The 27,733-nt window shown below is 43.5% G+C and overlaps 2 protein-coding genes across 3 annotated transcripts; one reads left to right on the top strand and one right to left on the bottom strand.

The window, feature by feature from the left end:
* Positions 1 to 27,733, top strand: LOC145540785 (C-C motif chemokine 4). 2 transcript variants are annotated; one of them, XM_081575920.1, is made up of 4 exons: positions 1 to 366; positions 26,120 to 26,315; positions 26,817 to 26,931; positions 27,331 to 27,733. In XM_081575920.1, exons 2-4 carry the CDS (start codon positions 26,240 to 26,242, stop codon positions 27,416 to 27,418), a joined length of 279 nt encoding a protein of 92 aa, XP_081432046.1. In that variant the 5' UTR covers positions 1 to 366; positions 26,120 to 26,239; the 3' UTR covers positions 27,419 to 27,733. The 2 variants fall into 2 exon arrangements, with proteins under 2 accessions (XP_081432046.1, XP_081432045.1); XM_081575919.1 differs by lacking the exon at positions 1 to 366 and having other exon boundaries at positions 25,984 to 26,315.
* Positions 10,843 to 12,784, bottom strand: LOC145540784 (C-C motif chemokine 3). Its single transcript, XM_081575918.1, has 3 exons — positions 12,627 to 12,784; positions 11,680 to 11,794; positions 10,843 to 11,368 (listed from the first exon to the last, which is right to left on the bottom strand). Exons 1-3 carry the CDS (start codon positions 12,700 to 12,702, stop codon positions 11,278 to 11,280), a joined length of 282 nt encoding a protein of 93 aa, XP_081432044.1. The 5' UTR covers positions 12,703 to 12,784; the 3' UTR covers positions 10,843 to 11,277.

Below are 27,733 nucleotides of genomic sequence, written 5' to 3' on the forward strand. Positions count from 1 at the left end.
AGACTTGGCGCCTGCTCACTGGTGTGTAGGGCTGGATCCTGGGTCCTCTGGTGGGCAGGGCCATGTTCAGAGAAGGCCATGTGCTCAGGCAGTCTTAAGGCAGCCTATCTGATGCTAAGTGGGGCTGTGTCCCTGCCCAGTTAGTAGCTTGGCCTGAGATGTCCCAGTACTGGTGCCTGTGGGCTGGTGGGCATGGACGGGGCTGGATCCTAAGGCTAATAGGCTGGATTCCAAAATGGTGCTTACCAGCAGCAATGTCCACATGGTAGAATGGACTCCCCCAAAATGGCTGCTGCCAGTGTCTGGGTCCCCGGGATGAGCTGCAGTTGCCTCCTGCGTCTCTGGGAGACTCTCCAAGATCAGCAGGTAGGTCTGCCTCAGGCACTGTCAAATGACTGCTTCTGCTCTGATCCTGGAGCAGGTGAGATTTTTGTGTGCACCCTTTAAAAGTGGAGACTCTATTTCCCACAGCTCTCTGGGACTCCCAAAATAAGCCCCACAGGCCAACGTTCTGGGGTCTCGTCTTCCCGGCTCAGGACTGCTGGCCTGGGGAGCCTGATGTAGGGCTCAGACCCTTCCCTCCTTGGGGAGAACCTCTGTAATTGTAATTATTCTTCTGTTTGTGGATTGCCCACCTGGGTGTATGGCTCTTGACTGTACCGTGACTCCTCCCTTCCTGTCTTGTTGTGGTTCCTTCTTTATATATGCAGTTGTAGAAGATCTTTTTTGGTAAGTTCCAATCTTTTTCGTTGATAGGTGTTCTGTAAATAGCTGTAATTTTGGTGTTCCTGTGAGAGGAGGTGAGCACAAGGTCTTTTTAGTCCGCCACCTTGCTGTGCTATTCACTGTGGCTCTTTTCTTGTTTGCTGATATGAAGTAGCTGCTTAGCTAGTTTTCAGGTCTTTTTGCAGAGGAAATTGTTCAACATGTACCTATAGATTCAGTGTGTCTGTGGGAAGAGGTGAATTCAGGATCTCCCTAAGTCACCATCTTGGATGAATCCTTCTATCACTTATTTTCACTCTAATCTTAGGTTTGGTCTCTATCTCCCTCTGCAGGGAAGGCAGCTAACTGAATGGTCTGCCTCTTGTTTTAGTTCTATTTGGGGCTTCCCTGTTGGCTCAGATGGTGAAGAATCTTCCTGCAATGCAGGAGGTCTGAGTTCGATCCCTGGGTCAGGAAGATCCCCTGAAGAAGGGAATGGAAACCCACTCCAGTATTCTTGACTGAAGAATTCCATGGACAGAGGAGCCTAGTGAGCTATATAGTCCATGGGGTCCCAAAGAGTTGGACACGGACTGAGTGACTACAACTTTTCACTTTCAATCTGATCTAAGAAGAGATTTTTCCTTGTCTAAGAAAAGATTTTTCCAGCAAGAGACTAACTCTGTAAATCACCTATAAAGTAGCAATGAGGTGACTTTACTACACAGCTGATGACTGGGAAGCAACTGAGCCTGGATTCTGCCTCCTGTTGAAAATCCACTCAATTTTCCCAGTCTCACAATAGGACAAGCCCCCACCCCATCTTCTGAGTGTATAGAATAGAAATCTGCAGCTCTTCCAGAAAGAAGAGCCCCCTTAAACAGATAGCCCAGGGCATTATGAAAATCCGCTGGGAAGTCCTGTATTTCATTTGGTACCTCTGTACGTAGGGCTTTAGTGATGTGGTCTGACCTGAGCCAGGACTCAGGGGTCAACAGCAAAGGGCAGCAGGAGGACACCCACAAGAGGAGGCCTGAGAACAGAGGGCCATGGTGAGGAGGGCAGTGAGGGCCATAACTACTCGCTGTTGCCCCCTTCTGGTGTCCAAGCGATGTCCCCCACTCTTAAGACCTAAGCCATGGGCTATGGGGAGATAGAAACTGGGGTTGACGAGAGAGGAAGTTATTAAGCACGGTGGTGCCTTGTTGACTTGTATATGCAAGAGGGGTCTTGGGTAACCACAGGGCTCAGGGTATTTGCAAGAATAGTTCAAGTGCTCACTTAATTTGTGCTGTTTACAGGGAAGTGGTTTCCACAGCGAGAGGAGGTGAGATGTTGGTGTCATCCTGGGACCACACTTAGTTGGTCCCTTCTCATTAGAAGCCCTGCAGTCATAGTTTCCCCCAGCAGAAACTTTTGTTATTCCGCAGCTGTTCTCACGGCACAGATGTGGCATTTGCAGTGACGCCATGAGTCTCGAGCAGCACACCTCACTTTAAACCACATCCAGGTAGGCAAAGTTGTATGATCCAAAACTTGGCTGCAGGAATGATGAGAGGGTGGGACGCCTTTCAGACATCCACTAGTTCAAGAGAGATTTATCAAGGGCCTCAATACACACAAAGCAAAGACATGTATGTGTGTATGTTCAGTCACTCAGTCATGTCCGACTTTCTGTGGCCCCGTGGACTGTAGCCTTCCAGGCTCCTCTGTCCATGGAACTTTTCAGGCAAGAATACTGGAGCGGGTTGCCATTTTCTTCTCCAGGGGATCTTCCTGACCCAGGATCCAACCCACTTCTCTTGTCTCTCCTGCATTGGCAGGTGGATTTCTTTACCACTAGCACCACCTGCGGAGAAGGCAATGGCACCCCACTCCAGTGTTCTTGCCTGGAGAATCCCAGGGATGGGGGAGCCTGATGGGCTGCCGTCTATGGGGTTGCACAGAGTCGGACACGACTGAAGCGACTTAGGAGTAGTAGCACCACCTGGGAATGATGCTAATATACATAAGGAACCTTAAAATGATCTTAACTTTGACCAAGATAATCCATGTCTAGGAATAAATTTCCTATGTAAATACATTTAATTTTTTAAATTTACCAAGGCTAGATTTTTAAAACCCAGAATGTGATCTATCCTGGAGAATGTTCCGTGTGCACTTGAGAAAAAGTTGAAATCCAATATTGTGGGGTGAAATGCCCTATAGATATCAATTAGGTCCAACTGGTCCATTGTATCATTTAAAGCTTGTGTTTCCTTGTTAATTTTTTGTTTGGTTGATCTATCCATAGGTGTGAGTGGGGTATTAAAGTCCCCAACTATTATTGTGTTACTGTTAATTTCCCCTTTGATTCATGTTGATGGATGGCATAAACCATCACAATATTGTAAAATAATTATCCTTCAATTAAAATAAATAAATTAATTTAAAAAATTAAAAAATACATTTAAATATGGAAAAAAGGTTTATGCATAAGAATATTTTGTCCCCAGCATATTCATGACAATTTAAAATTAGACCTAGTCAGAAAGAGAAAAATATCATGCATTAATGCATATATATGGAATCTAGAAAAATGGTACTGATGAACCTATTTTCAGGGCAGGAATACAGACACAGAGGTAGAGAATGGACTGGTGGACACAGCAGAGAAAGGAGAGGGTGGGACGAATTGAAAGAATAGCATTGACATATATGAACTACCGTGTGTAAGACAGATAGCTAGTGAGAAGCTGCTGAATAGCACAAGGAGCTCAGCCTGGTGCTCTGTGACGACCTAGAGGGGTGAGATGAGGGTGGGGCAGGAAGGAGGCTGAAGAGGGAGGGGATGTATGCATACTTATGGCTGATTTACATTGTCGTAAGGCAGAAACCAGTGCAACTCTGTAAAGCAATTATCCACTAATTAAAAATAAATTTAAAAAAAAGTTTGAAAGGAAAAAATAAAAATAAAATTAAACTTAATTTACATTGTTTACAATATGAAAATGGTAAAGAAAATTATGGCATCTTCACTTGGTTGGCTATTAGGCAATCTTTTCAAACAATATGATGACATGGGAAATACTTACATTCTAATGATAAACTAAAAAAAAAACTCAAGATGCAAATTGACTTATTTTAATCAGAACCCATCTTGTGTCTGGGGAGGTGGTCAGTTCCATTTAATGTTTTTTGTGGATGCTGTTCCCAGGAAAGAGGGAGAATAGAAGCAGCAAGTATAATGTATATCCTGTCATCTACCCCTTGGTCCATTTAATAATAAAGGATTTGTCTCTCTTCTTCAATATGGGCAATTTCAGTAATGATGACTCACTCTTCTGAGAGTTCTCTTGTTTTCCACCTTCCCCCATCTTCTGCTTTTACAAAGCAGGGTGGGTAGTGTTTGTGGCAGGGCCAGTTGTAACCCTCTTAGCATGTTCTGGAATGAACACTAGGCCTATTTTGGGGTTGTGACTTTGCCGCCACGAAGAGCTTAATGTCTCAGATTTGGGCAATAGTCATTTACAGAGCAACAGGAAATATACAAATCAGCATCTTCTTAAAGATTAAGTCATTCAGGAAGGGGGAAGACTAACAGTTTCTAATATAGACAGCAAAGGGAAAAAATATTTATCACACCTTAAGTGTTAGCGTTGTCATCTCAAGAAAAAGAAAAGACAGGAAAAAGACAAAAGACATGTTTTCTTGACCACCGTCTACTCTACATCCTTATTGATACCAGAGACCCACAATTCCTTTGGGAAGGCACTCTACCCCAAAGTTCTCAGATTTTAAGTTTATGTGAAATTCATCCGACCACAATCCAGGGTATGGTTTTTCCAGTAGTCATGTATGGATATAAGATTTGGACCATAAAGATGGCTGAGCACCAAAGAATAAATGCTTTCGAATTGTGGTCCTGGAGAAGACTCTTGAGAGTCCTTTGGACTGCAAGGAGATCAAGCCAATCAATCCTAAAGGAAATGAGTCCTGAATATTCATTGGAAGGACTGATGCTGAAGCTGAAGCTCCAATACTTTGACCACCTGATGTGAAGAGCCAACTCATTAGGAAAGACCCTGATGCTGGGAAAGATCAAGGACAGGAGGAGAAGCAGGCAACAGAGGATGAGATGGTTGGATGGCATCATCGACTCAATGGACATGAGTTTGAGCAAACTCCTAGAGATGGTGAAGGACAGGGAAGCCTGGTGTGTTGCAGTCCATGGGGTCGCAAAGAGTCGGACATGACTTAGTGACTGAACAACAGGAACCTTAATTAGCTTAAGCAGATCAATGAAACCCATCCCCTCAGCCACAGCAGCTGGTTAGGAGTTGGATTTCTGACATGTCAGTCAAATCTGAAAGAAATCAGTGATTTTTTTCCGGTAGAGACACAGCCTCTCTCTTCCCAGAAAGAAATGAATAGGAATTCATGTAACGTAATGACCTAGAGAGGTGGGATGGGGGGTGGGGTGGGGTGGAGGGAAGCTTAAGAAGGAGGGGATATATGTATGTGTTCTGCTCTGCTGTGCTTAGTGGCTCAGTTGTGTCCCACTCTTTGTGACCCCATGGAATGCAGCCCGCCAGGCTCCTCTGTCCATGGGGATTCTCCAGGCAAGAATACTGGAGTGGGTTGCCATTTCCTCCTCCAGGGGATCTTCCTGACCCCTTGATGCGAACCGTGTCTCTTATGTCTCTCGCTTTGGCAGGCAGGTTGTTTACCTCTAGTGCCAAGAGGGAAGCCCAGAAAGGGCTTTAAAACCTGAAAACTGTTGTCAGTAATCTGGAGTCTCAAAGGGCTGTGAATGCAGATATTTCTACTTCAATGTAAAAATCAATGTGAATAGACCGTTTTATTTAAAGTGGAAACTAACAAGGACCTACTGCGTAGCACAGAGAACTATGCTCAATGTTTTGTGGCATCCTGGATGGGAAGGGAATTTGGGGAGAATGAATACATTAGTCACTTTGCTGACTCTAGTGCACCTGAAACTATCACAACATTATTAATAGGCTTTACCCCAATACAAAATAAAAAGTTTTTTTAAAAAGTTAATGTGAATAGAGGCAAGGAGGTGAGAGACTTAACAGGAGAGAAACCTGAGCTCTGACCGTGGTCCTAAGTCCCCCTTCTCACCTCTCCTGTGACACATTTGCTTTCCTTATTTGAAGTAGACAATCACCTGCTTGTAAAGGAGCAGGTAAGATGTAGCTTTGGGCATCAAATATTCATCACGTCTGCATGTTGCCCCATCTCTGCAGGGGCCAAGATAGAGGCAGAGGTCTCCCACCCCATGGCTAGAGGTAGTAGGGGTGTAGGGGTGACTGTAGTTTTGAGAGCCGTGCTAGGAGACACACATTCTCAACCCCAGGTGAAATGCAAGATATATGACTAGACAAGCTCTGTCTTTTGGGTTTTCAAGCTCATGGAATGATCGGAAGCAAAGAGATCAGAAGCCTGCTGTTATTAGAAGGCTGTTCTTGCCAGAGAAACTAAGATCACTCCAAAATAGCTGTTAGCTGCTCAACACCTAGGGCAAACTCCAGGCTCCTAAGTCACATAGTCAAGAAGTTGGCTGCCCCCGGAAAAGGGTTCCTCCCCAGCACTTGTGTGTGTCCAAGGAGGACAATCCCGAGGGAGGTCAACCAGAAAGGCTGACCAAGGATCTCAGTCAAGCCTTGGACTGTGAAATGCCCTGTACGTTGGTTAACAGTGCAATTCCTGTGCTCTCAGTTCCCTCACAGGGGTCTTTGCTTTCCTTATAGTCTTTGTTCACAACACTCGTATTGAGGGAATAGTGGGCACAATTGTGCTTCTGTTTGCCTGTGGGCTTCCAGACCGTGAGAAGCAGTTCAGCATAAATGAGCAGATTTTGTTTGTCCTGAGATGCTGGAAGCCAACAGAAAAGAAATGGTGACACCTCTGCTGCTTCTTCCGGCACAAAGCTGTTCCTCCCACTCTCCTGATAGAATCTTCATACTTGTCATGGTTGACCGGTTCAGTTTGAGGGGAATGGGGCATTTCTTAAAGGAAGGAGATTGTAAAATGCTTTCTGGGAGGAGCTCCATGTGTGTGCACGTGTGTGTGTGTGTGTGTGATAGGAAAGCCTTGGGTGAAAGGACTTGTTCCTTGCATTGTTCTCATTTGATAAAAGCCATTATGAGGACTTCCCTGCTGATACAGTGGATAAGAATCCACCTGTCAAAGAAGGGACATTGGTTTGATCCCTGGTCCAGGAAGATTTTACACACCACAGAGCAGCTGAGCCCATGGGCCACAACTACTGAAGCCTGTGCGCCTAGAGCTTGTGCTCTGCAACTGCACTGCAACGAAGAGTAGCCCCCACTTACTGCAGGTGGGGAAAAGCCTGCAGGCAGCAGCAAGGACCCAGTGCAACCAGAATAAATAAATAAATGCATTAACTAATTTTTTAAAAAGCCATTATGACATCAAGACTGTGAGCTCAGCTGAGCTCTATTTTCTTTTTGTCAACTTAGAGTCCCAGCCAGAAAGTAGTTTTGATAGATGGAATATCACCCATCAAAGGGTAGCTGATGATCAAAGATGAGACTGGAAAGGTGAGCAGTACATGTTTATCAAAAAACAAATCAAATTTAAAATGACAGACTGGTGGTCCAGTGGTTAAGACTTCGCCTTTCAATACAGGGGTGTGGGTTCGTTCAATCCGTGGTCAGGAAGTTAAGATCCCCCATGTCTCACAGCTGTAAAACCAAAACATAAAACAGAGCAATTTGTAACAAATTAAATAAAAACTTTAAAATAAAAAATGTCTACATTAAAAAAGTACAGAAAATAAAGAGTCTCCATTCCTTTAAAGAAAAAAGAATAAAAATTCCATTTCCTCTAAGAAACCACCATAGTTAGCTATTTGATATGTATCTTTCCAAATATGCCTTTGCATATATGTGTTTATAGTTGTTAAAAGTAAAAATAATGACCCAGAAGGATGGGATGGGGAGGGAGGTGGGAGGGGGTTTCAGGATGGGGAACACATGTAAACCCATGGCTGATTCATGTCAATGTATGGCAAAAACTACTACAATATTGTAAAGTAATTAGCTCCCAACTAAAATAAATAAATTTATTTTTAAAAAAAGTAAAAATAATATTGTCCTATATGTATAGTTCTGTAGAATATGTGTAGAGTATCCTTGCATTTACTAGAGGTAAACAGATATCTTTTGCATCTAATATTATGGAAAGTTTCCATAGATATAGACATGTGTATCCTTTTTACTAACCACTGAATGTTGCATTGGTGGACATCTCATTTCTCTACTGATTTTATCTTCTGCTGGTTTAAGTGGTTGTTTCCATTTGTCTGATGTTTGTAAACCATGCTGCAAAGACTATTGTGTCTGTATATTCCTGACCTCTGGTTGTGTTGCTTCAAAATAGATTCTTAGAAATGGAATCAGGGCAAACAATATTTTGGTCCAATAGTATAGACATCTTAATGTTTGCTTAATAGTAATGTTGAATTGTACTCTAAAGAGTTTGATCACTACAATTCTAAGTTAATTTGGGTATGAAAATCAGATTATTTTCAACAAAATGAAATAACTGTGGGTCGTAAAAATTAATATCTCTTTGATTTTCACACAAGTCTTCTGAATTTCTCCTTCTTCTACAAACCGGACTCTGGTTCAGTGTACATTTCTTGTAGCTATAACTATAAAACAAGCAATCTATTAAATAACCGAGCTTTCACAGTAAACCTATAAACAGAATCCTGTTCCACATGTAGGCTGGTTGTCTTTTCCTTCTCTAACATTAGTCATTTATTTTGTGGAGCCTGGATTCTAGGAAAAGAATGTACACTATATCTGTTACCCTATGCAGATATACAGCACGTTTGGAAAAGAGAGGTGAATTCTATTGACTATTTCAGTGGTTCTCAGCTGTTAACATGCATGTGGAATGGTTGATAAGCTTGGTAGACATATCAATTCTCAGGGACATATCTGGAAAATTCTGATGTAAGTGGCTTAAACAATCATTGCTTGTGATTTGAATACAGGTGAATTGCATTTGGGGGAATAACCTGGTTAGTGATTAAGAGCAAAGTCTCTAGTTACATCAAAGTCTAGCTTCAGAACTCAATGGTTCTGTCTACTTGCTGTGTGATCTTGTCCAAGTTGCTTAACCTCTCTGACCCTGCAGCCTCAGTTTACTGTTCTGTCAAATGAGAATTTAATAGCACTTAAACTATATTATTTCACTGTGACGATCAAATGAACACAGCAGAAAAAGCACTCAGCCTGGAGTAAGTCTCATATGTTAGCTTTGTTATTGACAAAGTTTGATTTATTGTAAATATGTACTACAGATACTCTTCTTAATGGTATCCATTAACATACATTATGATTTGATACATAAAATACTCACAATTTCAGTGTTCTGGGAATGTGTCTCTAGTGTGTTAACTGAAAAAAATGCACAATCTAAAAGTTGAGAGTCAAGATTTATTGGTGGACAAAACAGCACTTAAGCCAGGACATAGTTATCTCAGATAACTTGGAAAGACTGCTCTGTAGAGGCAAGGTGAGGAGCCAGGATACACATATAGGAGTTTTTGCAACAAAGATCAGGTAGTTGCTACATCCAAAGATTACTGCTAATTAAAGAAAACCAGATATCTCAAGGTAAGGAATTTAGTCCTTTTGTATGTATGGGGAGAGGCAAGGGGGTGGTCTCCCTGAAATCATTCCTTTGATGCTCACCTCTGCTGTCTGAGTCTCTTCAAGGTGAACTGTAGTGGTTGACGGCTAGATGCTGGGCATCCTGTTTCTATCCTGAGTTCTCTCAGGGCTCACTGTCAGGGCGGCTGTAATGTGATGGCTTGATGGCTGCAGCCTCCTTCCTTTATCGATATGGCAGTCAACGTTGTTCAATCACAACTGTCAAACAGAGTAGCTCTATGATAGGTAGCCCCCTCTTCATCTTTCCCAACTTCCCTCCATCTCCCATCTTCCTATTCTTTAAACTACTATGCCTTTCAACCAGTGATTCTTTCTTTAAAACTAATTTTTTATTGGAGTATAGTTGATTTACAATGTTGTGTTAGTTTCTGCCATATAGCAAAGTGAATTAGCCATACATATACACATATCCAGGCTTCCCAGGTGGTGCTACCCATAAAGAATCTGCCTGCAATGCAGGAGCCACAGGAGATGCAGGTTCAATCCCTGGGTCAGGAAGATTCTCCTGGAGGAGAGCAGGGCAACCCACTCCAATATTCTTGCCTGGAAAATCCCATGGACAGAGGAGCCTGATGGGCTACAGTCCATAGGGTCGCAAAGAGTCAGATACAGATCATTACAGAGCACAAAATAAAAGTTCCCTATGCTACACAGTGGGCTTCCCTGGTGGCTCAGAGCTTAAAGCGTCTGCCTGCAATGTGGGAGACCCGGGTTCGATCCCTGGGTCGGAAAGATCCTGTGGAGAAGGAAACGGCAACCCACTCCAATATTCTTGCCTGGAGAATCCCATGGACGGAGGAGCCTGGTAGGCTACAGTCCACGGGGTCGCAAAGAGTCGGACACGACTGAGCGACTTCACTTTCTTTTCTTTCATGCTATACGGTAAGAGAAGGCAGTGGCAGCCCACTCCAGTACTCTTGCCTGGAAAATCCCATGGACAGAGGAGCCTGGCAGGCTGCAGTCTGTGGGGTCACACAGAGTCGGACATGGCTGAGTGGCTTCACTTTTACTTTTCACTTTCATGCATTGGAGAAGGAAATGGCAACCCACTCCAGTGTTCTTGCCTGGAGAATCCCAGGGACCGGGGTGCCTGGTGGGCTACGGGGTCGCACAGAGTCGGACACGACTGAAGTGACTTAGCAGCAGCAGCAGCATGCTATACAGTAGGATCTTACTGGTTATCTTTTATATATAGTAGTATGTATTTATCAGTACCAATCTCCCAATTTATCCCCCACCCCTTTCCCCCTTGGTAATCATGTTTGTTTTCTGTATTTGTGACTCAGTTCATGTTTTGTAAGTAGGTTCATGTGTACCATTTTTTTTAGCTTTCATATATAAATGGTATCATATGATGTTTGTCTTTCAGAGAAAGTCAACCAGTGATTCTGATTTGCCAGATAAACAAAACCAAACTCAAAGCAAGTTTACTTTCCAAAAGAGCATCTTTATTATTTTACTGGGCGGAACACAACACTGAACAGAAAGGTCCAGTACACAATGTCAGGCTACAGGCATTGGTGCCATCTCTGCCTGGAAGAAGCTGGCGACAGTCGCTCAACTGTCTCCACGGTTCAAGCGACGGGGGAGGGAAAGGCCGGTGAAAAGGTATCTTGGGACCTCTTGGAGCAAACAGTCCCAGACTACAGTGGGGCATTGAAATTAAATTACAAATATTAAATAGTATATATAAATAAGTTGCAATGTAACTTAGGGACGAGCCCCAGAGTGTGGCTGTTTGACAGCAACCAGTGCACAGAAGAGGTAGCCATGGAGGCGACAAGGGTGTTCCCAAGGCTCAGACCCCTGCTGCCCAGTCGGGCCCCTGAGGTCACTGGGTTTCTCAAAGCTTCCAGGCCACTCAGAGATTCAGCTCCAGGTCGGCCATGTATTCCTGGACCCATTCCTCACTGGGGTCGGCACAGAGCTCCCGGCCTCTTTTGGTTTGGAAGCTGTGGAGAGGAGTGGAAGGATTACATACTGTGGAATGCAGTGGGGGGAGATCCTGGGCCCCATCCTCCGCCCCCCACCCCCTCAACTCTCTGTCCTGAGCAAGTCAGCCCTCCCAGACTCTGCAAGCCTGGCCAGGTCAGGTCACTCCTCAGAGACGCAGGTCCTATATATTTGATAAGCCCTGGAGGGCTGGGCCTCCCACGATGGCTCCCTTGGCCTATCTGTGCCTTTGGGTGCTGACCACCCCCCCTCACTGCCCACCCCCAACTCCCCCATCTCCCCAGAGGCGGGCAGGAAGACTGGCACTTACATGACGCCAGGCTTGGAGCACTGGCTGCTGGTCTCAAAGTAGTCGGCTACGAATTTGCGAGGAAGCTGCCGGGCGGTATAGGAGAAGCAGCACGCCGTTGGGGTGTCAGCACCAACTGTGGAGGAAGGGCCAGAATGAGCCTGAGTCATAGTTCAGATGAAAAGGTGAGACCCGTGATCTCTGAGAGGGTGAGGGAGACTCACGGGGAGAGAGACAGCCCCGCTCAGGGTACAGACTGGGAGACCGGTCACTGGGAGGTGCTGGGGATTTTTGCCTAGAAATTTCCCTGTCTCTGTCCTTTATTTCTGTCTGAACGCTTCTTCCTTTTTGATTCTTTACTGTGGGCTCTCTCTTATCACATCTCCCTTCAGGAAATTGTGTCTGGGTCAGGAAATCATTTAGCCTTTGGCTCAGTGATAAAGAACCCACCTGCCAATGCAGGAAACACAAGAGATGCGAATTCGATCCCTGAGTCGGGAGTATCCTCGAAAAGGAAACGGTGCCCCACTCTGGTATTTTTTGCCTGGGAAATGCTAGGACAGAGGAGCCTGGTGGGCTACAGTCTACAGGGTCGCAAAAGAGTCAGACACCACTTAATGACTAAACAAGAAGTCACATCCCAGCAAAAGAAGAAAGCTTGGCTATCTCTCATAAGACATCCAAAGGACAAATTCTTGGGGGTACCTAGGAAGGGTTAATGGAAAACTAACACCACTGGGCAGTAACCAGATTTGGACTCTGCCTCTTACAAACTCATTTGTTTAGGTCTCCATTTTGCCATCTGTAAAATGGGACTATAATTCCCTCACCCTGGCTTTAGATCCGAGGTTCCCTTTAAAAAGATTAAAAATCTTGAAGAGAACAGCCAAAATGTTTTGCAACCCTTAAAGAAGTTCTCTGTTTTCTCTTGGGGGTTCTCAAGGCTCTCAGCTACCACCCAGACTCACATGGTGCCGAGAAGACCTGGCTGCAGAGGGCCATGGCGCAGAGGAGAAAGGTGAGGGCAGCCGCGGGCACCTTCATGATGCTGAGAGACAGAGTGTGGCTTGAGCGTCAGTGGAGCTGAGGCGGGACTCGGTGCTTGCTGCTGCCTCTGTCCTTCTGCAGTGGGAGACCATCTCCCTGTCTCTTTATAAAGGCAGCCCTGGCAGATGGGGAAGTGGAATCTGGGGGTGAGGAGGGAAAATTTTAAGCATAGCGGTGCTTTCACGTGGAGTGTTGCACAACTCAGGGTCACCGACAACCACAGGGCCTCAGGATATCCAAGAATAACTTCTCTCAGCTATAAGTGTCAGCCCGCAACGCATGACTTGTTCTGGTTTCATGTGAGGAAATGGTTTCCCCTGTGAGCATCAGGAGAGGGGTGTATGGCCACCCAGGGCTATTCCTATCTGGTCACTGCCTCTGATGAATCCTCCATCCTGAACCGTCCCACAGAACTAAAAGTGCTGTGCTTCTTCAGTCACTCTAACCACATGAACAGGGCAGGTGCGATGTCGCCCTGGAAGGTGGCACAAGCCTCCTTTGGATGGAAGGAACTGAATGAAGGAATTCCCGCTAGAGGGCCAGGAAACATGAGGTCATGTTTCTGTCATTTGTCCATTCATCAAAGAGTCACTGAGTGACCAGGGCCCCTGGGTTAAACGCTAGTTGAAAATCATAAAGAGAAATTCGATGTGGGTGTTAATATGTCAGGAGCCTAAAAATATTTATGCCCACTAATCTAGAGATCACATTTCTAAGAAAGAGTTCTGAAGAAACAAGCCCAAATACGGAGGTGTCTTCAGAGAGGAAGATGCTGACCCCAGCGTCACACTCACAACTCGAAATAAGAAAATGTAAATTTTTCTCTATCAGGGGATGATAAAGTAAGTTAGGCTATATCCACTGGAATGTTTCTTATTAAACCATTAAACTAAATGAAGTAGCAAAAATGTAATCATAACCTTAGTTGTCAAAAAGTAAGATAAAAAAAGTATTAATTGTATTAAATGTACTAATTGTACATTAGTACTAATTGTATACAGAATTATACAAATATATATGTGTACATACACATACATGGTATTAATATATGTGTATTATACATGTTAATTGTAATACACATTAATTGTATTAAATGTACTAATTGTACATTAGTACTAAATGTACTACTGTATACTGAATGTATACTGAATGTATGTATACTAATGTATACTAATGTATACTAAATGTACTAATTGTATACTGAATTATACAAATATATATGTGTACATACACATGTACGGTAAATAGTGTAACCAAATATGTGTATGTGTGGACACACACATATATATGATCTAGGCATGGAAAAAATAAAAAGCATTAGAAATAAATGCTCAAAGCATCAATAGTACTTATAGTTGTGTGGCAGATGAATGGATGATTAATTTTGTTTTCCTCTTTTTCTGGAATTTCCTCATTATTTTGTAGTAAAAATGTATTACCTTCCTGGTCAGCCCACAAATTTATGGACACATTCTGTCTTAAAGCATTTGCAATACAACCAGTTGGAAAGTAGGTTGTTGTCAGTTGTTCAACTTGAAAGAATTTTTCGATAAATATACTAAGGTTTCTTTCGAATACCCTTGCTAAAATGAAGTCTTGATTTGCATTTCTCTGAATTATTTTGAGGAACACTGTGCTCATGCTAAGTCGCTTCAGTCGTGTCCGACTCTTTGAAGGGGGTTCTTTACTACTAGTGCCACTTGGGAAGCCCTTCAGGAACAGAAGTCTGAATTTGGCATTACTTGAGGAACATAAGTAATGCCAAATTCAGAGCAGTTTTCCTTTCTTATTCTTTTCAACTCATAATTTCAGTGGTGTAAAGGGTCTACTTTCTCAGCCAAACATATATTTTCTTTTCTGTCCTTTATTATTTAGCATAGTTAATAAAGCAGAAGTAGTTTTTCAGGAATTCTCTTGCTTTTTCTATGATCCAATGGATGTTGGCAATTTGATCTCTGGTTCCTCTGCCTTTTCTAAAACCAGCTTGAACATCTGGAAGTTCACGGTTCATGTACTGTTGAAGCCTAGCTTGGAGAATTTTAAGCATTACTTTGCTAGCATGTGTGCAATTGTGCGATAGTTTGAGCATTCTTTGGCATTGACCTTCTTTGGGATTGGAATGAAAACTGACCTTTTCCAGTCCTGTGGCCACTGCTGAGTTTTCCAAATTTGCTGGCATATTGAGTGCAGCACTTTCACAGCATCATCTTTTAAGATTTGAAATAGTGCAACTGGAATTCCATTGACTCCACTAGCTTTGTTTGTCTTGATGCTCCCTAAGGCCCACTTGACTTCGCATTCCAGGATGTCTGGCTCTAGGTGAGTGATCACACCATCGTGCTTATCTGGGTTATGAAAATCTTTTTTGTATAGTTCTTCTGTGTATTCTTACCACCTCTTCTTAATATCTTCTGCTTCTGTTAGGTCCATACCGTTTCTGTCTTTTATTGTGCCCATCTTTGCATGAAATGTTCCATTGGTATCTCTAATTTTCTTGAAGAGATCTCTAGTCTTTCCCATTCTGTTGTTTTCCTCTATTTCTTTGCACTGATCACTGAGGGAGGCTTTCTATTCTTTCCCTGCTGTTCTTTGGAGCTCTGCATTCAGATGGAGATATCTTTTCTTTTCTCCTTTGCCTTTCACTTCTCTTGTTTTCTCAGCTATTTTTAAAGCCTCCTCAGACAACCATTGTGCCTTTTTGTATTTCTTTTTCTTGGGATGGTTTTGATCACCACCTCCTGTAGAATGTCAGAACCTCCATCCATAGCTCTTCAGGCACTCTATCAAATATAATCCCTTGAATCTATTTGTCATTTCCACTGTATAATCATAAGGGACATAATTTAGGTCATACCTGAATGGCCTACTGATTTTCCCTACTTTCCTCAATTTAAGTCTGAATTTTGTAACAATTAATTCATGATCTGAGCCAGAGTCAGCTCCTGATCTTGTTTTTGCTGATTATATATGTATATATATATATACACATATATAGTCACATATATACTATATATAGTCACATATATATATGTTACATATATAGTATATATAATGTATATATACTATATATATGTTCTTTTAAATTATGGTTTATATTTTCTAACAATCTTTATCCTTTAGATGCCCCCACTCTAATAGGAGCAGGTATAGGATAAACAGGCAACCATAGCACTTAGCAGAAAATGCTAAAATTGTTAGGAGATAAATAGAAGAAAGCTCAGAACAAGAGGAGGAGGGAGTCATAGGCTTCCTTGAGAGGATAGGGAAAGGTGTCACAGAAGGGATAGAATTATTGGGTCTTGAAAGTGACACGGGATTTGAACCTATACAGACAGTGTGGCAATAGATGACTTGACCAGCTGATGCAGAGTCACAGGTGTGAAATTGCTGGGTCAGAGAGAGAAGTGAGTTGTTCTGATTCAGCTGCAGGATGGAGGAGCAAACATGAGTGAAGAAGCTAAATTCGGGCCAGTTCGAAAGGACTTTGAATTCTCCCAAAGGAGCTAGAATAATGGAGGAAATAAGACATAAGCCAAGTGAAACCACACCTTAAGAATTCTGTCCCTCCTATGTCTGTACAGTTACTTCTCTTAAAACACATGAGCTGTGTTTCTATCCATCTCTATGATTCCTGATGCTGGTCCTGAGGGAGGTGAAGCAAAGGCAAGATTTGGAGCAATAGCAGATTTCACTGGAGCTGTAGCATCCAGCTGTCTTCCTTTGTTACTGTCAATTAAAAAAAAAAAAAGGAGTCTCTCACCTGCTTCATTGGAAACTCTATGTCATAGACAATACTTCCTCCTCACACCCACCCTGCTCTGCCCCAGTCCTCAATCGATTCCTCCAATTCCATTCCCTTCTTTACTCTTCAGGGAACCCCCTTCACACTCATGATTCAGTTTCTGAAAGTGGACGAATCAGAGTTGAGGAGGGTGAGAAGGAGGAAATGGAAACTGCTGAATCAATCACATTTCTGATAATGGACCTTATTATCTACCTCTACCATTACTGCACTTTCCACACTGGGCAATAATTAGTTATCTAGGTAGCTGTCTCTTCACAAACTTAGAAAATGTCCTGTTGATTTTACTTATTTTTTACTTATTTTAAAATAAATTTATCTTTATTTATTTTAAAATTAAAAAAAATTTTTTTATTGAAGTATAGTTGATTTACAATGTTGCATTAATTTCTGATGTACAGCAAAGTGGTTTATATTTATATATATTTATTTATATTCTTTCATATTCTTTTCCATTAAGATTCACTCCAAGATATTGCATATAGTTTCCTATGCTATAAGTAGGTCCTTGTTGTTTATCTATTTTATATAAAGTAATTTCTGCTAATCCCAAACTCTTCATTTATCCCTCTTCCTGTTCCATTTTGGTAATCATAAGTTTGTTCTCTATGTCTGTGTGTCTGTTTCTGTTTTGCAAACAAGTTCATTTGTACCATATTTAGATTCCACAAATATGTAATATCATATGATATTTGTCTTTCTCTGACTTACTTGACTTAGTGTGACAATCTCTAGGTTGATCCATGTTGTTGCAAATGGCATTATTTCTCTATCCATTCATCTGTCAATGGACATTTAGGTTGCTCTCCTGTCCTGGCTATTGTAAACAGTGCTGCTTAAACATTGGGGTTCATATATCTTTTCAAATTAGAGTTTTCATCTTTTTCAGATATATGTCCAGGAATAGGGTGGCTGGATCATGTGGTAACTCTATTTTTCTTTGTTTAAGGAAACTCCATGTTGTTTTCCATAGTGGTGCACCAATTTATATCCACCAGTAGTGTAGGAGGGTTCCCTTTTCTCCATTCCCCCTCCAGCATTTATTATTTGTAGACATTTTAATTATGACCATTCTGATCAGTGTGAGGTGATACCTCATTGTGGTTTTGATTTGCATTTCTCTAAAAGTAAGTGATGCTGAATATCTTTTCATGCACCTATTGCATGTCCTGTTGATTTTAAACCAAATTCATGCCATGTCTTTGTGTATTTAAATCAAATTCTAGCACATGGTGATTATAAAATGGTTAATTTCCTGACATAACCTTTAATTCTTATAATTTTGCTCTTTTTAGTAAAGGTGATTTATTGAATATAAAATTCTATCTTAGTGATTATATATTTGTAAGATTTTTCATACCAAACCAGGTAATAGTTCTTGGTCATATATGTTTTTATTTGAATCAGAAAAAAATATACTTGTATACAAAGTACATGCTTCACATGTACATATTGAATGAATAATGTAAGGAAGCTGTAGGATGATTGAGATGGAAGGGTCTCAGAAATTTCCTAATTGGTAAATTGATGTTCCCAGGTGAAATGGCTTGTCCAGGATCACAGAGTTAGAATTGGTCAGCTTTACATTTCAGCTGTTTTTATTGTTTAGCCACTAAGTCATGTCCAACTCTTTTGCTGTAGCCCTCCAGGCTCCACTGTCCATTGGGTTTTCTAGGCAAGAATACTGGAGTGAGTGGCCATTTCCTTCTCTAGGGGATCTTCCTGACCTAGGGTTCAAACCCACATCTTCTGCATCGGCAGGCAGATTCTTTACCAATGAGCCACCCGTAAGCCCTTACATTTCAGTATCTGCATTATTTAACAGTGTATCCCCAGCAATAACCACAATGCCTTAATAAATATTTGGTGAACAAATGATTCATTGATTTGCCTGACAGCACGTATTATGCCCAAAGTCTCACTATGGAATTGAAATACTGATATTATATAAAGGCTCAGAAAGGCCATGGTGCCAAGGTCTTGATTTTTGGGGACCACTCAAGATCTCAGAGGTGGTGAAGTCAGAAAGTAGCCAACAATCAACATGGTGGATCTTTTAGCACAGAGGGTTTGATTTGAATTCAAGTTTCTAGCTCATTCTAGTCTCTTTGAGGCCCCACTTCGGTCCAGCAGAACATCCCCAGCCAAGAGTACAGGGAATTCTGGCTGAATAATCCAGGTTCTGCAACACCTCTGCCTCATCCTTCTCTGCTCACCTCCTCCTTGCTTCCCGTGCCCTGGCCCAGACAGATTGGTTTCCTTCCGGTTTCCAGCCCCACAGCTCTACATCCCCAGGTATCAATCTCAGCTCTTTGCCTCCGGCAGCAGTGTCTCCATGGATGAGCTCACTGATAATGACACCCTTGTCTTGCCCAGCCTTGGTCTGCTTTTTTCAGTTGTGGTCCATAGAGTTAGGCTACAGCAGGCTTGGTCCTGTCTTTCACGCGGGCAGAGACGGTATCCTGAGGGCCCCTTTCTAGCATCCTAGAAAGACAGTATCTCATCGATGCAGCCCCTTCTTTCTGCAGCCAGACCCTTTCCTATCTTGAGTTCTTGTCATTTTCCTCTGGCCATTGTGTGTTTGTATGTGTGTGCACGTGCATAGAAAGCGGGGTACGCATCTTGGTACTTGCTTAGATCCTTCCACCTGTCTGCCTGCTCCTCCTTCTGTAACTCAGTAAAAAGCATGCCCTCTTACCAACCTTCCAAACCAGAAACCTGGAAGTCACCCTTGACTCCTCCCTTCTCCTCATCTCCTCCATCTGTTCAGCCACAGACTCTGTTCTATACTTGAAACTGAGTGTATCTGCTTCTCACCTTCCCATTGCCTCTGTGTTAGGCAGGCCCTCATCACTTCTTGCCACGACAGCTGTAAGAGTGTCCTGTCAATTGTTTTTTTTCCTCCAGTTTTTGCCTCTGTTCAATCTGTCCATCACAAGGCATTTAAAGTGATTTTGTTCAAGTCAGTCTCTGTCTCTGTTGAAAACCCTTCAAAGAGTCTACACTGATTCCAGCATGAAATGGAAGCTTCCCCTCTCTGACCTGACTTCTGTTTCCCCTTTAGCCTCATCTATTGCCACCTTCAGACTTCCTGGAAACAAAGACTCAGTACTCTGAACTGCATGCGATTCCTTAAAAGTGCAGGTCTCTGCTCTGCTTTTTATGAATGAAGTGTCACTTAGTAAAGCACAATTTCCCCTTCTTGTAGATCACAAGGCAGAGTGAAATACTATAAGTTCTATTATATCCCATGACAGCTGCAGAGCTTAGTATGTAGAACAAATAAAGGAAACCACTATTTGCTGCTGCTGCTGCTAAGTCACTTCAGTCGTGTCCGGCTCTGTGCGACCCCATAGACGGCAGCCCACCAGGCTCCCCTGTCCCTGGGATTCTCCAGGCAAGAATATTGGAGTGGGTTGCCATTTCCTTCTCCAGTGCATGAAAGGGAAAAGTGAAAGTGAAATTGCTCAGTCGTGTCCAACTCTTAGCGACCCCATGGACTGTAGCCTACCAGGCTCCTCCATCCATGGGATTTTCCAGGCAAGAGTACTGGAGTGGGGTGCCATTGCCTTCTCCGAAAACACTATTTAACTCCCTTAATTTTCTAAGGAAAAGAGAGAAATCCATGACTTGCACTGTTTGAAGACATGCAAAATGCAAAACTGAAAGACATTTTACATCATAATGCCACAACAACTCTGGCTGTTAAGCTTTTGACACAAGTTTATAATAAGCACATACTCGTTTTCTGATTTATTATGCTCTGGAGACATACCTCCTCGGTGTCATTTCTGAATCTGTCTTGTCTGAGCTGTGTGTTCCTCCATGGGTTACTTACCTCTCTGCGCTTCAGTTTTCTCCTGTGTGAAAGGGGATAATAACAGTACTTACTTCAGAGGACTGCTGCGAGGATGAAATACATTTAGTTCAGTCGCTCAGTCGTGTCCAACTCTTTGCGACCCCATGGACTGCAGCATGCCAGGCTTCCCTGTCCATCACCAACTCCCAGAGTTTGCTCAAACTCATGTCCATCGAGTCGGTGATGCCATCCAACCATCCCACCCTCTGTCGTCCCCTTCTCTTCCTGCCTTCAATCTTTCCCAGCATCCCGGTCTTTTCCAATGAGTCCAAAGTATTGGAGTTACAGCTCTCATATCAGTCCTACCAATGAATATTCAGGACTGATTTCTTTTAGGATTGGCTGGTTTAGGATTGACTAATGAAATACATTAGTATCTATAAAGGTTTGGAACAGGACTGGCTCATGGTAAGTGCTATGTGTTCATTACTATTATCATTATAACTGTACTATTTCAAGTAATCTATTTTATATATTTTAAAAAGTACAAGTCTCTTGTTCTTTTCCTGAATGACCCCACTCTAACACTCTTTTCCTGGTTAATCATCCTTCAGGTCTCAGCTAAAGTTAGAATAAAGTTAGAACAACCTGGAGGGGCTAAGTAACAGAATGGTTAAATATAAATTTTGGTATAAAAGTTTGATATACTCACACAGTGAAACATCATGCATGCTAATTTTGAATAACTTTTTAATAACATGGAAGAATATACAGTAACAACAATAAGATATACTGGTTCCATGAAGGATATTAAGTAACAATAATAAAATACTAAACCATGTACAGAATGCTGGATAATTTTTGTTTTCTTATTTATGCCTTCCAATATTTTCTAAATATTTTACAGTAACCATGTATATTCCCTAAAAGAGAAAAGCAAACGGACATAAATTTTTGAAAATCAGGCATCATCTTTTTTGAAAGCCTTTAACATGTATACCCATTGCCTGTCACATAATAGGTCCCCAACAAACTTTTACTAAATCATTTTATTCTATTTCTGGATGTGCCCCGTGACCAGCCTGGAAAGAACTTGAAACAGATGTAGAAGTGCCGTCTGAAGGAAGAAAGATGCTTCAGAAGGAATACTGAAAGTTTTCTTCTTGAACCCACCAAATAAACTCCTCTCAGGAAGTTGACATCCCCTGAAGTCACTGCCGTCCACCTCTGACAGCTAAACAGCAGGCTGTAGATGGTTGTGAAGGCACGCTTCCACTTTAAGAAGAGGCACTGATGGACAGCCTCAACCAGCTCACTATTCTGTGGACTCCACCCTGAACCCTGCACTTCGGATAATTGTGTCCCTACTTTTTCAATCTACAATCCCATTTCTGCTCCCATTTCCACCAAGGAGTGGGCTACCATGTTGGCCAGACCAAAGGATTTACCTCTTCTTGGTGTATGATCTTGGCCGAACGACCACATGTCCTAGCTCAGCTTGGCTTTGCAGTCTCATCGTTCACTCACAAGGAATTCTCTAGTTCTGGGCACTCTGCCTCCTAGCGGCTAGTGCTCTTGGTCTTGGCACCCAGTGGTCTCCCCTAGGCTCGCATCTCAGCCCTCCCCTTTAACAAAAGCAGGGAATGTCGGGATTGACCACCTCTGCTTCCGGTTCCTCAGCAGGAAGGAGCTTTTGTAATCTCTCCTGAGAGTCTGGTACCTACAGAGACTTGCCACGTGTGATCTCAGAAGGTCACAGCTGTCAAAGAAGTTTGGTCATCTCTGGACCAGGAGTTATAAGAAACTGAGTATTGACATATATCCTATGTAACCTTAATCAAGTTGTTTTTTTTTTTACTTCTCTAGGTCTTGCTTCCTAATCTGAGACGGAAAAACAGATTGGGCTCAGATGAAATCACAGACATGGATGTGCTGAGGAATAAAAAGTGTTGAGGGAAATCAACACTAAATCAACACTAAAAGTACTAGGACTTTTGTGAGGTCATGTGATGGCTGTGGTCAGCGGTCTTGCTTTCGGCCTTGGGAAGCTGGGAGGACAAAACGACAAAACAGATGTGAAAGTTCCCGGGATGGAGTTTCGAGCGCAGTGGCAATCGAGGGAAGCAGTGGGGGGCGTGGGAGGGGAAACCTCTTATCAGCACAAGTGAGGGGGAAGTGGAGAGTTTCCCTGCTCAGGAGTGAGGGGGCGGCTCTCAGTAGGCACACAGGGTGCCCCGGAACCGTGGTTGACTCTCACTGTCACTTCTGACATGCCTGAACTGGGAAGAGCCGAGTCCTGGAATAGTATCCTTCACCATAAAACCACCCACTGGGCATGTGGGTTGAAGGAGGGGGAGCAGAAGAGTTACTGTTCCCTCAAAACATTCTGAATAGGGGCTGCCCTGGTGGCTGAGTGGTAAAGAATCCACCCGCCAATGCAGGAGACACGGGTTTGATCCCTGATCCTGGAGGATCCCACTTGCTGCAGAACAGCTGAGCCTGTGCCCCACAACTACTGAGCCTGCGCTCTAGAGCCGGGAGCTGCGACTACTGGGGCCTGTGAGCCCTAGAGCCTGTGCTCCGCAGCAAGAAAAGCCACCGCAATGAGAAGCCGACACACCGCAACCGGAAGTAAAAAGCCCTCCCAGCAGTGAAGACCCAGCGCAGCCCAAAATAAATAAACAAATAAATAAAATTAGAAAACAAAACAAAAAACCCAGAAACATTCTGGATAAAGTGTCAAATGCCCAGTTCATTTGTACTTCATTTGGCTACTTTGAATTCACATCCTGAGTCCATGTTACCCATCACACCCCCTCAAGTTAAAACAATATGGGCTGCCTCTGGGCAGCCCAAATAATAAATAACTTATTAACCAAGTGTTTATTGAACACCTGCTGTATATACAGAGATAAGCAGAACACAATTTCTGCATCAAGGAGCTCCCTTTCTAGGGCAGGAGACAATCAAGTAGATAGACATGTTATAGATGATGCAATGGAGGTGCACAGAGGGAGATACAGAATTCAGTTGCAAGAGAGGTCGGGGAAGGTTCTCTAGAGAAGAAAAGCAATTTTTAGGTTGTGTATTCAAAAGGCATTTGTTAGCATCCTCTATTGATTATTGGGCTTCCCTTGTGGCTCAGCTGGTAAAGAATCCGCCTGCAATGTGGGAGACCTGGGTTCGATCCCTGGCTTGGGAAGCTCCCCTGGAGAAGGGAAAGGCTACCCACTCCAGTATTCTGGCCTGGAGAATTCCATGGACTGTAGAGTCGATTATTACTTAGAAAAGACCTCATGTATAAATCTTGGAGGCTACTAATTTAGCTAAACATATTGACACAAGCCTTTGTATTCTCCGTGTGAAATTTCAGTGGTGTGAGCACAGAATTATTAAGACCTTCACGAATAAAAACATTTTACCTGCATTAGCCAAAGATCAAATCAAGGCTAGGAGGCAAAAATCAACAGTCAAATTCATTGTGTGGCTAATCACCTATTCTTATCATTCTTCTTACGCATCTTCATAAGCCTTCCGTGGCTTAAAGACTAGCACTCCCCACTCATTTAGACTGAGGTCTCCATGTCAAGGGCTCTTCCTTAGTGCATTTAGCCTTGACTTGAAATGATTCATTTATACCCAAGGGATAGTATTCTCCACACTTTGGGCTCTCTGACATTTTGTTTCTACCTCTGACATGAGATGTACCATATTCTATCTTAAGAGACAGTGATTTCTGTCACTGTCATCATCACCTCTTGACTAAGAACTCTTTGAGGGCAGGGGTGGGGGTTTCATCCAGCTCTGTCTGCCCTGACAAAAAGCAGGTGACTTGGGGTGAATGGAAATGCCACAGATGGCAAAGTCTGTGTAGATTCCAGGTGCTATAGGATACATCTTCCTGCTCTTGAAGCAAAAAAGATGTGTGAAGAAGAAACTCCATCAACCAGGAGAGACCTTGAGAGATACTTGCATAGATATCAGGGATCATAGACAGTTAGAGCTGGGGATGGGGGTCTTGGTGAAGATCAGAACATTTGAAGCAAGACTCACAGAAAGAAAAGGGTGAGGACAGAAAGGTTAAAGGAAAGAAGTACAGGCTGGGCGCCTGTTTAGGTGGTGGGGACAGGGAGCAGGGAGAGTGATGAAGTAGGGTGATGTTGAACTGTATTTAGTGATCCTGAAATTCTCCAAGATGCTCTGACTCCTTCTCTCCCACATTGCTACAGTTCCCAGGAGGCCTGGCTCCCTCTTTTCACTCTTCATTGTTTTTCAAAGCAGAGGGAGGCAGGTGGCAATGTGGACGAGGGGGTGAGCAGGGGGTCGGAGGTGATTGAGCTAGAGGTAGGTAGCGATCTTTCTAACTTTCCCAGTGACTCTAACTTTCCCAATCATGCACTACTGTATTCCTGGCCTTTGGAAACTTCACACAGTCACCTTCAGGCCCACAGCAGCTGCGGCACCAGGCAGGGCTTTACATGAATACAAGGAATTGGATGACTGTGGAACACCCACACGATTAGATTATATAATTTATCTGTAACATAGATGAATTCATTGCCAAGTATATCCAATTCCTTTTTTATAATGGAGGAATATTCTTTTTAAAAACTTTTTGTGTATTTAAAAAATATTTATTTATGTATTTGGCTGCACCAGGTCTCAGTTGCGATATGCGAACTCTTAGTTGCAGCATGTGGGATCTAGTTTCCTGACCAGGAATTGAACCCAGGCCCCCTGCATTGGGAGCGTGGAGTCTTAGCCAGTTGGACCACCAGGGAAGTCTCAAAAATGGAGGAACTTTCTTTATCTGGGTGTCCTCCTAAATTCTTGGTTCCTTCTAAATTCTTTCTCTTTTTTGTTATTGGTCCAAGGGAGCACAAGGAAAGCTTGATTTCTTTTGCATTCCATTCTTGTTCTAGGACAGATGACCCACACTCCTTTCCTGCATTCAACCCTGGGTCTTTGTGTGTGGCATGGCCCCGAGGTGGCCAGCAGTTTCTGTCTCTCTGTGGTCACCTTCTAGATGTGTCCTGGAGGGGACAGGGTGGAAAGAAAATAGATTTTAGGGTCAGATGACTCTCAGTCCAAATAGTGGCACTACCACTGAATAGCTGTGTGGCCTTGAGATTATCAGCGGTTTCTGTTCTGCTTTCTGATCTTCATTGCCTGGGGAATCATCACACCCCTGCTCAGGGTTATGGTGGATGTTATATGGTTATAGATATCCTGTGTGTATAGGGCAGCTTGCCCAGTGCCTGGCACATAGTAAATGTTCACTATGCGGAAGCTATACTTCTGTTGCAGCCTTCTGCACATTCAGTGCTGGACTCTTTCTTTCTGCCCAAGGAAATATACAGGGGGCTAAAGTCACTTAGCCCAGCCGAAGGAGGCCCTGCAATGGGACATGGAATCCTGGCTTCCTCTTCCTTCTTGTGGCCAGGCCTCCGGCCGCCCTGGAAAAACTAACGTGAAGTGTCTAGCTTCTGGAGGTGCTAACCACTGAGAGCAGGATGGTTCTCATCTACAAGCCCCCGCTAGCAGGTGTGAAGGTTCCATCTTTCCTCTTGGGTTTGCAATTCTCCCCTCAAGTCTCAGTCACTATCTCTGGTGTACCACTTCCCTCTAGGGTTCAACCCACTTCTTTTCTCCCCCACCTCCCTCCGCTTTCCTCCGTGATGACACCACTGAGGAAGAGAAAGCTGTGCAGAGCTTCTCGCTGTCAGCTAGCTTTAGTTTCCCTCTCGGCACCATGACATCATCTGTACCCTGGAAATTCCACTCGCCCTCCGATGCCCTCACCTCTGTCCCAGGCCTCAGAGTTCCTATAAAGAGGGGTTCCCAGCTCAGGATCAGCACAGGACACAGAACGGTTCTGAAGCTTCTGGTTGCTGCAGTCCAAGCTCCGGGCAAATCTCTCTTCTGCCAAGACCATGAAGCTCTGCGTGACTGTCCTGTCCCTCCTCGTGCTCGTGGCTGCCTTCTGTTCTCCAGCGCTCTCAGCACCAAGTAAGTCCACCCTTCCCGCAGCCCCTGAGTCAGGATGTAGAGAGAACTGACTTTTCTAGTTGGTGCTGGTCCAACAGTAGCATTCAGGGATGGGGCAAAAAGGAGCCAGGGAGATCTCTAAGTAGCCTGCTGTTAAACGCAGAGCCTAGTAAACACTCAGTAATATTCAAGCTCCTGTTTTCTTAAGAAAGAGCAACTCATAGGCTGGCTTAAGCAAGTCCCTATCTCCCTGAGTGCCTTAGTTTCCTCATCTGTAAAATGAAAGGAATTAAAGACATGTGATCTGAGACCCAATCCAGCCTTCACCTTGTAGCATTCTTTCATCTCTAGGATCCTCTGTTCAGAATAAGACTCCTACTCTGAGTGGGTGGGCTTGAATGTAAGGGACCGTGTTGGGGGACCTGGTAGATCTACAGGAATGTCCCTTGAATATCTATGACTAGAAGCTAAAACGAAGAGCTCCTTGTAGAACTTCAGTCTCACCTCGGCCTTTCTTTCCAGTGGGCTCAGACCCTCCCACGGCCTGCTGCTTCTCTTACACCCTGCGGAAGATTCCTCGCAACTTTGTGATTGACTACTTCGAGACCAGCAGCCTCTGCTCCCAGCCAGCCGTGGTGTGAGTATCAAACCTGGGCTTTTCAGGGAGGCAAGGGTGAGGGAAGGATTAAAGAAGGGGATCTATCTGGGGTGGGGGTGCGATTAAGCAGTAAAATAAAAAAGATGACAGGAGATGTGGGCTGTTTCTTTAAAGCACGCTTAGAAAACACGTGGATAAGTCACTGATGGGGACAGCAGGAAATGAATGGGGGGGGTTATATCCACATTGATTGCAAAACTCATTGGTTCCTAATCTGGGCAACCCAAGAGGCCAGAGCTAAACCCCAGGGAGGAAGTTACAGGCAATCAGGTTCCAGCAGCCCCCCACTAGGCTGTCCAACATGAGCTAAGGATGGGGAGATATCCAACACAGGCAAGGTCCCAAGGGATTCTCACCTGTCTACTCGTGGTTCCACAGATTCCAGACCAAAAAGGGCAGGCAGGTCTGCGCCAACCCCAGTGAATCCTGGGTCCAGGAGTACATGGATGACCTTGAATTGAACTGAGCTGCTCCGAGCCCCGGGGCAGGTGTTCTGCAGGAAAGATCACCTGAACCCTATGCTTCTCAGCGAGATGCACCTTCTCCATGCTCACAACTCCCCTCAGTAGTCCCTGTTCCTTCTCTTAATTTAATTTTTTTTTATTCTGTGCTGTGTTATTACTGTACTTGGTATTGTTTTTCATTATTTATGTTTGTTTTACCAAAGGACACATGTCCCCCATGGGGATGGTCTGCCATCACTGTTCCTCTGCTATTGTGAATACATGGATAATGCAACTGATTTCAAGTGTTTTTGTAATAAAACTTTTTAAAAAATGTA

This window comes from Giraffa tippelskirchi, chromosome 3 (assembly GCF_054371585.1).
Source record: "Giraffa tippelskirchi isolate mGirTip1 chromosome 3, T2T-mGirTip1v1.2.pri, whole genome shotgun sequence".
Taxonomy (NCBI): domain Eukaryota; kingdom Metazoa; phylum Chordata; class Mammalia; order Artiodactyla; family Giraffidae; genus Giraffa; species Giraffa tippelskirchi.

What these genes read in the sequence shown, in the direction of transcription:
- LOC145540784 (XM_081575918.1), bottom strand. Translation starts at nt 12,702, where the DNA reads ATGAAGGTGCCCGCGGCTGCCCTCACCTTTCTCCTCTGCGCCATGGCC. An exon ending in CCAGGTCTTCTCGGCACCAT is followed by an intron (nt 11,795 to 12,626) that starts GTGAGTCTGGGT and finishes CTTCCTCCACAG; the next exon opens with TTGGTGCTGACACCCCAACG. An exon ending in TGCTCCAAGCCTGGCGTCAT is followed by an intron (nt 11,369 to 11,679) that starts GTAAGTGCCAGT and finishes TCCTCTCCACAG; the next exon opens with CTTCCAAACCAAAAGAGGCC.
- LOC145540785 (XM_081575920.1), top strand. Translation starts at nt 26,240, where the DNA reads ATGAAGCTCTGCGTGACTGTCCTGTCCCTCCTCGTGCTCGTGGCTGCC. An exon ending in TCCAGCGCTCTCAGCACCAA is followed by an intron (nt 26,316 to 26,816) that starts GTAAGTCCACCC and finishes CTTTCTTTCCAG; the next exon opens with TGGGCTCAGACCCTCCCACG. An exon ending in TGCTCCCAGCCAGCCGTGGT is followed by an intron (nt 26,932 to 27,330) that starts GTGAGTATCAAA and finishes GTGGTTCCACAG; the next exon opens with ATTCCAGACCAAAAAGGGCA.